The following is a 10,964-nucleotide window of genomic DNA, read 5'->3' on the forward strand; positions in this document are numbered from 1 at the left end:
GACGACTCCCAGCGCGAGGTCTGACGCATCCGTAGCTACGATGAATGGTTGCTCATAGTCTGGTGCTATTAATATAGGTCCTTGGCACAAGGCTTACTTCAGCAGATCAAAAGCCTTCTGACATTCATCCGTCCATACCACATGCTCAGAACACTTTTTCTTTGTCAACTCATACAAGGGGGTTGCTATTTCCCCAAAATCTTTCACAAACTTTCTATAAAAACCAGCCACACCTAGAAATGCCCTAACTTGTTTCTTTGTTAAGGGGATAGGCCACGATTGTATTGCCTCCACCTTGCTCCATAAGGGGGTGATTTTCCCACTCCCCACCTTATGTCTTAAATAGATTACTTCACTCACAACTTTCCCATTCACACGGTATGGCACAGATCTGATTGGGGCATGATCTCCAGTATCAATGGAATGTTTGGCTATACTGGTTCGGCCAGGTTTATTGCTAAAAATATTCCCATAGTTTTTCAAAACTCTCAGAATCTCTTCTTTTACTTCCTCCTTCACCTCCTCTGACCATTCCAATTGATCTACCCCTCCTTTGTCTTTGCTTTCCTGCACCAAATCCGGAAGTTCAGGCCCACTTCCCTCAGGGAATAAGGTAACTTGCAACACCTTTGCATCCCTGGTATGGTAAGGCTTTAACATATTTACATGAATCACTTTGTTTTTGTTTAATTGGTCTGTGGTAATTACATACGTCACTATGTCAAGCTTTTCTCTTATGGTATATGGTTCCTCCCAGTTAGCCTGTAATTTATCATGTTTCCTGGGTATGAATGCCATAACCATATCTCCCACATCATACACACGTTCCCTGGCTGTTCTGTCATACCAGTAACTTTGCTTCACTGGTTCGCATTCATCCTTTCTCTCAGCAGGCATCCACAGTCTATATAAAATCCCATTCTCACACACAATTTGATTCCTCAGCTTGTCAGTAAAGGGAATCTTTTGTGTCAGGGCTTGCTCCTTTATTTGATTCAACCTTGTATCCTTATTCAGTTCTTCCCTGAACTGCTCTGCATCATCACTCGAGCCCACTTGATACAAATTGTTTCTTTCAGCAGGCCTTCCAGGGGTTGCTATGGTGACCGTAGGCTCGAAAACAGGTTGCACCCTGTTTTCTTCAGCCTCTGTTAACATGGCTTCTGTCTCTCTGCCAAGCTGTCGTCTGGTCACCACATATATTTTTCCTTGTGCCCCCATTACATGTCTTCCCAGTATCACTGGCTCTTGTTGTTGGGCATTAATACCCACTTTATATTCTCCCTCTCGGCCTCTCCACTCCTTTGTCTTTGCTTTCCTGCACCAAATCCGGAAGTTCAGGCCCACTTCCCTCAGGGAATAAGGTAACTTGCAACACCTTTGCATCCCTGGTATGGTAAGGCTTACCAGGTATGGTAAGGCTTACCAGGTCCCAGGGAAGGAGAGCCTGCTGTTGCTGCTGCTGTTGGAACACCACCTCCACCACCCTTCCCAGTGGGACTGCTGCCTGGCAGACGTGCCTCCTGCAGGACCAGGTCCCAGGTACCCAGCCAGCTGTGACTAATTTCCATCACCTGTCCCTCTTTGGAGGGATACATAAGCCGGCTGGCTGAGGTGGCCTGGGTTTTTGTCTTTTGTTTTGTTTTTTTGTTTTTGTTTTTGTTTTCTTTTGGGTGCCATTGGTTTTAGCTATGGGTGGGTTCGGTTTTGTTTTATATTGTAGTTCTTGGGTTTTTATGTAGTTTGTATGTTGTATTTTACTTTATCTTGTACGCCGCCTAGAGTGGCCGCTTGTGCGGCCAGATAGGCGGCCTAGAAATAAAATTTATTATTATTATTATTATTATTATTATTATTATTATTTTCACTAGGGCCATGGGTAAGCTTTCTGGTTTTCCCCTCACTCCTTGGATAGTCACCGTTTCCTGAGGTAATATTTCCTCAGATTTTATTAAATCTGGCCTCAGTAACGTCTGAGCGGTACCAATATCAAGCAATGCCCAATAATTTGCCCCTTGAACACACACTTCTTCTCTTAGACTCAAATCCAAGTCTTTTACTTCTGTCCAGTTTATCTGGCAGAACTGAACCTTTTTCGTTGTTAGATCTTTTGGTTCTGTTTTTACTGCCCTTGCCTGAGCAGGATTACTAATGGGGTTGGCAACCTCACATTGAAAACGTAGGTGCCCCGGTCTACCACATTTATAGCATAATTTCTCCTCCATTTTAGGGTACACAGATCCACTCTGGGGTGTCCTGTGCCCTTCAGATTTTACTGGAGGACTCACTCGCTGTGGCACCACATACTTTTTGCCGCCATTATATGGTCTGGGTTTAAACTCTCTTGATGTTTTCCCCACCCAGCCAGTTCTGTTGGAGGCAAAGTGATCCGCCATCTCTGTGGCCTCCTGCACCGATGTAGGGGAATGGTCTTTGACAAGGAGCCTTATTTCTGGTGGTAACTGATGGAATAATTGATCCAGTATCAGGAGGCTTTTCACCTCTTCCACTGACTGAGCTTTGGCACTACTCATCCACTTTCCAAATATATCCATCAACTTTGCTCCCAGTTCAACAAAAGACCTCCCTGCTTGGATCTGACAGTTTCGGAATAACTTTCTAAAATGGTCAGCTCCCAGTCTGAATCTTTTGTATACTGCCTCTTTAAACTTGGCATATGTGACGGGCTTGTCTGAGGGGAAATATTGGTATACCTCAGCCAGTTCCCATTTGATCAGGTTTGATAAATATTGCATATATTTATCCTCTGGTAGCCCCCACAATTGAGCTGCCTTTTCAAAAGTGCTGAGGTAAATTTGTGGATCTTGTCCAAGCTCAAACACTGCAAAGTCTTTTGGTGTAACCTTTATCTTTGTTTAATTTCTGTCCTTTCTTGTTTCATCAGAAAGAAACTTCTCTCTTTCAAATTTTAACTTTTCCACCTGTAATTCAGCGTCCACTCTCATTCTCTCAAATTCCAACTCCCGCTGTTTTTCCTTCTCATCAGCTTCCATCCTCAATCTCTCAGTTTCCATCCTCAATTTCTCAGTTTCTAACTCTCACTGTTTATCTTTCCCATCAGCTTCCATCCTCAACTTCTCAGTTTCTAACTCTTGCTGTTTATCTTTTTCCTCAGCCTCCCATCTCAACTTTTCTCTCAAATACTCTATATAAGCGGGATTGCTTAAGTACCCTTCTGGGGTCTCTTCCCTGACCGGTTGTTTTTGCTGGACAGTTGTAAAAGCTATTAGTGCTACCCTCAATTCATCTACCCCTTTACCCTCGTGAGGTAAATTGAATGTTATGCACTTCTCCACCAGCTCCTCTCTTTTCATTTTTATATATTCAGCCATGGTGTTGGAGTTCACTCACTCTTTGCCACACACTCTTTGCCAGTCACTGTCACAAGTAATCTTTATTTGTTATTTCTGTTTGCCACACCACTGTTTAGGGACTCTCTATTTCGTATCTGGACTCTCTTTTGTTCGTATCCCACCGCTACAGCCAACACCTGTGACGTATTCTCCTTTGTTCGTATCCCACCGCTACTGCCACCACATGTGACATCCTTCCCTGGTTCTCCCTGTCAGGTTCCTACCTGCTCGTGGCTACTGCCTGTCACTAGGCACCACCAGGGACTCCACCAGTCCGGACTGTCCTTTTTTATGGTTTCTCTCTCCGCTCTAGCACAGATAGATCCCCCTGCTAGGCAGCACCACCAGTCACGTTCTACAACCAATGTTCCTAGATACCTTGCCTGAGTCTCTCTATCCGGTTACATTCGTGACTGCGTGCCTATGCTGTTCCCAACCCCCTTGTATCAATGCAGATAACTCATAACTCTGGGTTTCATCTATTCCTGTGGTACTTGTCTTAGTATTAATCCGAACTCCACACTTTCCTCACATCCACCAACTCTCCACACAATCTCCTCTCAAAAACCCCATCAAACACCTCTCAAACAACCCACCCAGATTCAACTGTCATTCTTCCATTTATACTCTCAGCCATTCAAACGCTCAGCCAATCATCCAGCATTCTACTGCTCATTTACTCCCCCCTCCTCTTTCATTCCACTTACCACATATCTTCTATACAAACAGCACTTACCATATATACATTAATACAGGAACATCACAGAGGACTCCTGCTGGATCTCGTGCAAGCGCCTTTGGTCTCACAAGATCCTGCGGAATCTTGCAGGAGAGCTGCACCATGGCCTATAAAAATCCTGGTGCAACACCATTCCAACCTCTTGCTCCCATGCCTCGGAAAAATTCACCTGACCCACCCACCCTTGGAATAGGAGCTCTCAACTGAGGTATCATGCAGTTGCCAGTTAACAGAGCCAGAAAGGATTTTTTTTCTCTTAGTGAATAACAAATATTGTTTGTTGTTATAGTTGTCATGACTTTCTATAATTGCAGAAATGGCATTGGGCAGGATAAACATAAGGGGAACTCCCTTAAGAGGTCCAAGAATGATAATCAGAGTATGGCCTGAGCTCAGGGGGCTGGATCTGATGCCGCTTAACTCCTGTTACCAGTGGGACTTCAGATGCCTTGCATACACAACACAGGGTCTATTTTACGCTGGCCAACTCCCAAGGGTGCTTCTCAGTAGTTGTTCTGAGGCAGTTGTAAAGCAACAGTCATGTTGTTTGAAGGGACATAGGTTCCTGCCTCACGCCATGCCAACCCTACCTGCTGTAATCAATAAGGTTGAAGCCAATTTAAGGGTTATTCCCTTACCTTGCCCAGAAGTAATGCAGGTATCCCCACAAGTGACTTTTCCATCCCTATTTCTCTCTGCCCCCCCCCTTGAAGATCCTCTCCAGAGCATCTGGGTCATCCTTGAGTAGCATAAATATACACTTTCCTATCCTGGGGGGAGGGAGGAATGAATTATCAGGCAGAGGTATCATGTGCAAGCGGAGCACTACCCAATTCTGAGTAATCCCCCGGTTCTACACTCCATTCCACAGTATTCAGGAGAATCCACTGACTCTCACCCCCCCAGATAAGCTTTTTAGGGTACAGGGAGCTTCAGAGGAGTTAGGCAATAGAAGAGTCCAGTTCTCAAGCACAAAGCCAGTAAGTTATAGAGAGACAATTCTTCAATGAGCTAAGAGAATTCACTTAAAATATTTGTTCTTTGTGGCCATTCATAAAAAGCATAGGAAGGAAGCTGAACATATGAAGCTGCCTTATACTGAATCAGACCATTAGTCCATCTCTATCCACAATAAGGAAAAGAAATTAACCTGGTGGATAGTGCTGAATTTATTTTCAATTATACATCATCTGATGCTAGCGCTTCACTATGGATGCCCCCAAAGGCTGGCCCGTTCATTTCCATGAATGGTGAAAATGCACATGTGCATCCCTTCATGCATGCAGAATGTGACAACCAGCGTATATAGCAGTTCTTTTCAAAAGGAGCTCACCAGGTGGGGCAAAGTCACTACACTAACTTCCAGGCAGGTGGGCCACTGTTCCTTACTGGGAAGGATGGGGGAAAGGGCAAGGCTGCAAGGACATTGGCAGGAATGCCAGTTTGCACTGTGCTGACTTCCCCGCCACCCCTTCCTCTCCCTCCTGGTAAGCAATGGTGACCCACCTGCGAGGGAGCTAATGTAGCAGCTCTGCCTCACCTGGCAAGTCACTTCTGGCTCTTTTTCTACACAGAAGAAGTCATCTGGATCTAGATTTGGGTGCTTTTCTTTAAATGAAAAGCATACAGAACTAAGCTTTCTATAGCTGCATCTGTAACCATCATAATGAATTTTCCTTTCTTTCTACAGCCTGTCCACAACCTCCAAATATTACAATGATTGTGCTGGGCGTTTCTATTGCAGTCTGCCTCACTGGAGTTGTCTTGATTTGCATATGGAAACTGTTTGTTTCATTTCATGACCGCAAAGAAGTTGCTAATTTTGAAGCAGAGAGATCAAAGGCCAAATGGCAAACGGTATGGTAGTTCTTTTTTTTCTCCAGTTGCCAGATGGCAACTGCCACATGTTTTGTGGATTTTTTTTATTTCAAAAGAGAACTGAACATTCTGCACAGTATTCCACTAAGACATACCTGAACGTAGTAGCATTATAATGTTTAAAATATATGAAGATTCCCAGCATGCAGTGTGTGTGTGTGTGTGTGTGTGTGTGTGTGTGTGTACATGAACACATACAAAAATAATAGGCTAGAAAACCTGAGTTCTTTCCTGAAAGTACCTAAAATAAGGAGTAAATATATTCATATCTGAAGATCAGTGTGTTCCAGACAGAACATATTAACATCTGCTAATGTAGTGGACAGCTGATTCCTTCAAAAATATTTATAATTTCTTAAGCAACCACAGCTTGCAATATTCAAGCTTAAAAGTACATCTTCTCTAAAGCAAACAATGAATTAAAAGTCAAATGTAAACCTTTATAAAGGTGCCACCTTCCATGCTGGAACAGATTTTCTTTTCTTTTTTTTCAATTAATTTTTATTCAAATTTTCAAAACCAAAACAATACAAAAAGAAAAAACACAAATCAATAACTAATACAATAAAAAAAGAAAAAAATATAAAAAAAATTGACTTCCGATTTGTCATAGTTCAGCTATAAATCTATAATATATAACAAGCCTGTCTCTTAATAGATTATAAAATCACCTTCCTCCAGCGGTTATCTTAATTGGTTTCACATCTCATTAACATCATATCATTTTATTCTTCCACAAAAAGTCAAAGAGAAGTTTCCAATCCTTGAGATATATGTCCATCGATTTTTTTCTAGATAAACATGTCAATTAATCCAACTCATCAAGTCTACTAAATCCAGTAATTTCAAATCGCTCTTCTTCCATTATCCATATTGGTTCCATCTTCCATCTTCCATCTTTACGCACCCAATAATCTTGCTGTCATAGTCATATAATAAGAGTCTGATAGGAATTTCCTTTATCACAGATATTTTCTTGCCATCAATTCCGAACGTATCACTGAAGTATTGTTGCAAAGCCGCATCTCTGTTCCTCTTTTTTACATGATACACTAGCACATCTCTTGAAGATTTTTCCATTGACACCAAACAGGGATTAATTCTGTTAACTTTCTCCATTTCAAGTTCCATCAAACCCTTCCAGTCCAGGAATTTTTTTGAACCGATAATATCTTTATCTCCAATCTCTTCAATTCCTTCAGGGACAGCGCTGAGTTGCTGGAACAGATTTTCAAGGGTCATAGAGGGCTGCAGCAGAAAGGAGGAAGTGGCAGAAATCATTTCCCTTTCTCTTACATTAGCAGGTGCCTCTGCTGGGTCAAAAGTTGTTCTGCAAGCAGAATGGCAGCACTGGATTTTTGGTTTGGTTTTGGTGTTTTTTTAAATTATAACCACAAACTGGGAAGTGAGGTTAGGAAGAGACACATTATTTAAAAAACTCAAACAGATATACATTATACTGTGGTTATCTTAATTTTCAAAAGAATATGCAAACATTAAGGCCCAGCACAAGCCATATATATGTATTTCAAATTTTCAATCATGGATTCTCCCCACTCCTCTCTCCCATTAAATTAGCCCTTTCTTCCCTTTTTGTGATTAGAATAAAGTAACATCAGCACAGCTATAATGCATGGGTAATGTTTAAAAGAGTTTGCTGCTTTTAACCAAGTCAAATCTGGATTTGGTTAAGGTGGCATGCAACAAATGCATGTGCTGCTTTCAACCCCGCAGATGCCCCTCTCTTCATGAAATGAGATGTCATCCCAGAGGTCTCTAATGTAGACTTGACTTCTCAAAGGAAAGGCAATAGCATATCTGAAAGGTAAAGAAGCACATACAACTCTCCCAGCTTTTTACTAGCGCCCTTTCCTGCCAATTTCTTAAGCGTGAAGAGGCAGACTGTTCCTGGCCAAGCTGCTGAAGGAAAGAGGCAATGACATTACATCTGAGGATATTCAGCCTCATTAGCTTGGCCAGGGAAATCTATGTCACCCCTCAGGAGGGGAGAGTGTTCTTGCACTCGGGTCCTGCTTGCGGGCTTCCCCCAGGCACCTGGTTGGCCACTGTGAGAACAGGATGCTGGACTAGATGGGCCACTGGCCTGATCCAGCAGGCTCTTCTTATGTTCTTATGACTGATGAAGGTGATACCTGTTTGTCTTACAGCAAGGATATCCCAATGTGTGTATCTTGCTAATTGGCTTTTGGGTATAAATTTAAGTTTTAAAGCCCAACATTGCCTTGCTATCAACAGAGCACTTATATCCATGAGCCCTATGGTCTATTGCCATCGACAGAGCACATCTCCATTAGCCCTACGATCTATTCATGTTAGAAGCTGGGCTTTTTTAAATTAAAAGAAACAATGCATATATAGAACATAGAAAAGGGCATGTGAAAAGTCTGTTCCACTAGGAAGAAACATATTTGTCTTCATATCAAATGAAATTGTCATTAATAGGATGAGCATGCCATTTGTTTTTTCATTGAAGTTCCAGGAAAGAGCAATTAAGAGTAGGAGGAATGCGCTACTCAGTGGTGTCACTAGGGTTGGTGTCACCCAGTGCGGTAACTCATGGTGTCACCTCCACGTCTGTCCATCTCGCGGGCCTCTGGCCGCCTTGCTTTCCTGGGGGAGGCAAGAGGGAAGCTGTCCTCTCCCACCCCAGCGGGGAGGGCTTGGGGTGGCCCCCGAACCAGGCTCCTTCCTCGAAGACTTTGGTCTGGGGGGAGGGGGCTGCACCCTCTCAATCCAGGTCTTCCCTTGCAGGAGGCAACCAGACTGGGCCTGGCCTCGACGGGGCGAACAGGAAGAGCCCTTGAGGTCTCCGGGTGCTTCCCGGGGGTGGGCCACCGGCAGGCCTCTGTCCTGCCTGCCCAGGCCATGCGAGCACATGGTGGCCGGGCCTGGCCCGGAGCTGAGCAGCCAATGGGCGCCGTGCCCGACATGATGTCAGAGCAGCGCTAGAAAAAGTGCGGAGCCTTGCACTGGTATGGGACTACAGCAGCTCCTGCCCAGATCATGCCTCCTCACCCTCCTTCTCCTCCCGGTCACCCGGCCCTCCCCTCCTCCAGTGCTCTCACTCGCTGGCTCGTGCTCCCGCCCCCGTTCCTCGGTCCCTGGAGCAGCAGCTGCTGCCGCGCCTGCCACCTGGAGAGGAGCACTCTCAGGCCAGCTCTGCCACACACCCGGCCCGTCCAGCCAGCCCATCAGCACCCTGCCCCATGACAGGGCGGCTCTGGGTGTCAGCCCCCATCATGGTGTCACCCGGGTGCGGTGCGCAACCCCCTCACCCACGTAGTGACACCACTGGCGCTACTTTACACTATGGTCCCTGCTGATAGTTTTCCTTAATAATTTATTATTATTATTATTAATTACATTTGTATACCGCTCCACAGCCGAAGCTCTCTGGGCAGTTTACAACAATTAAAAACAAATATACAAATATAAAAACACTTTTAAAAAAAACTATTTAAAAACACATACTAAAATGCTTGGGAGAAGAGGAAAGTCTTGACCTGGCACCGAAAAGATAACAGTGTTGGCACCAGGCAGACCTCATCAGAGAGATCATTCCATAATTTGGGGGCCACCACTGAGAAGGCCCTCTCCCTTGTTGCCAGCCTCCCAGCTTCCCTTGCAGTAGGCACCTGGAGAAGGGCCTTGGATGTTGAGGGCCATTAGGCTTATACAATTAAAAAGGTAATCTGTAACTAAATTTGTAATATAGACCAACTAATATAGTATACTACCAACCCTACATGAAATGGACCAACTTGTTACTGTTGTATGTCTGTAGAAATAGAAAATAGGACCTTTATGACATTTCTCAGGAAAACAGCAATCCTTTATTTTAATTGTTTGTTTTCATTTCGCATTTTACATTAGACTTAAGTATTGATTGGTTTCATTATTTATATGTATTAGTTGTCTTGGTAAAAATCAAATCAATATGAAATAGTTTATTGAATACTGTTTTCCCCTCTTCTCTAGGGAATAAACCCATTGTACAGAGGCTCAACAACGACGTTTAAAAATGTAACATACAGGCAAAAAGAAAGACAACCAGGATCTGCTGCAGATATTTATTAGCATTCTCAAAAGGTTTTATTTGGGGGGGGGGATAGTTTCAGAAATACTAAGTTTACTGAATTTGTTCTAAATTTATTATTAACGTACTTTAATGGTACAATAGTTCAGGTTGAAAGAATATGTTTTTCATGGTTGGAAGACTTGTAGATATGGCTTAGTTTGATCCCACTTTGTGTCAGAATTCAGAATTAGATGTGAAGTAATAACAATGGAAAGGAGCACCAGAGCCTGCACAGCCAGCAGCCCCTCCTGGCTGATAAAAACTAGCAGGAATGGAACAGGTAGCTGGGCCAAGGAAGTGATAAATGCCTCTTTACGAGAGGGAGTGGTCCCGGGCTGTCTGAAAGAGGCAGTGGTGAGACCACTCCTGAAAAAGCCTTCCTTGGACCCAGACAATTTTAACAGCTACAGGCCAGTGGCGAATGTTCCATTCCTGGGCAAGGTCTTGGAACGGGTGGTTGCTGGCCAGCTCCAGGCGCTATTGGATGAAACTGATTATCTAGATCCATTTCAATCGGGTTTTAGGCCCGGTTTTGGCACTGAGACAGCCTTGGTCGCCCTGTACGATGACCTATGTCGGGAAAGAGACAGAGGGAGTGTAACTCTGTTGATTCTCCTTGATCTCTCAGCGGCTTTTGATACCATCGACCATGGTATCCTTCTGGAGAGGCTCGCGGAGTTGGGAGTTGGAGGTACTGCTTGGCAGTGGTTCCGCTCCTACTTGGTGGGTCGTCTCCAGAAGGTAGTGCTTGGGGAACATTGCTCGACACCGCGGGCTCTCCAATATGGGGTCCCGCAGGGGTCAGTTTTGTCCCCCCTGCTTTTTAATATCTACATGAAGCCGTTGGGAGAGGTCATCAGGAGTTTTGGAGTGC

At 44.1% G+C, this 10,964-nt stretch overlaps 1 protein-coding gene across 4 annotated transcripts in view; it reads left to right on the forward strand.

Annotated features, from left to right (window-relative positions):
• Positions 1–10,522, forward strand: part of ITGB6 (integrin subunit beta 6) — a 135,749-nt gene extending 125,227 nt beyond the window's left edge. For 3 of the 4 annotated variants that reach the window (XM_061608663.1, XM_061608665.1, XM_061608664.1), the window contains exons 15-16: positions 5,804–5,970; positions 9,991–10,514. In XM_061608663.1, the coding sequence (XP_061464647.1) occupies positions 5,804–5,970; positions 9,991–10,089 (266 nt within the window). In that variant the 3' untranslated portion in view covers positions 10,090–10,514. Of the gene's footprint in view, positions 1–5,803; positions 5,971–9,990 lie in introns of all 4 variants that reach the window. The other variant, XM_061608666.1, reaches the window with a different exon arrangement.
• Positions 10,523–10,964: the final 442 nt, after the last annotated feature.

The sequence above is a fragment of the Rhineura floridana genome, chromosome 2 (genome assembly GCF_030035675.1).
Source record: "Rhineura floridana isolate rRhiFlo1 chromosome 2, rRhiFlo1.hap2, whole genome shotgun sequence".
NCBI lineage: Eukaryota > Metazoa > Chordata > Lepidosauria > Squamata > Rhineuridae > Rhineura > Rhineura floridana.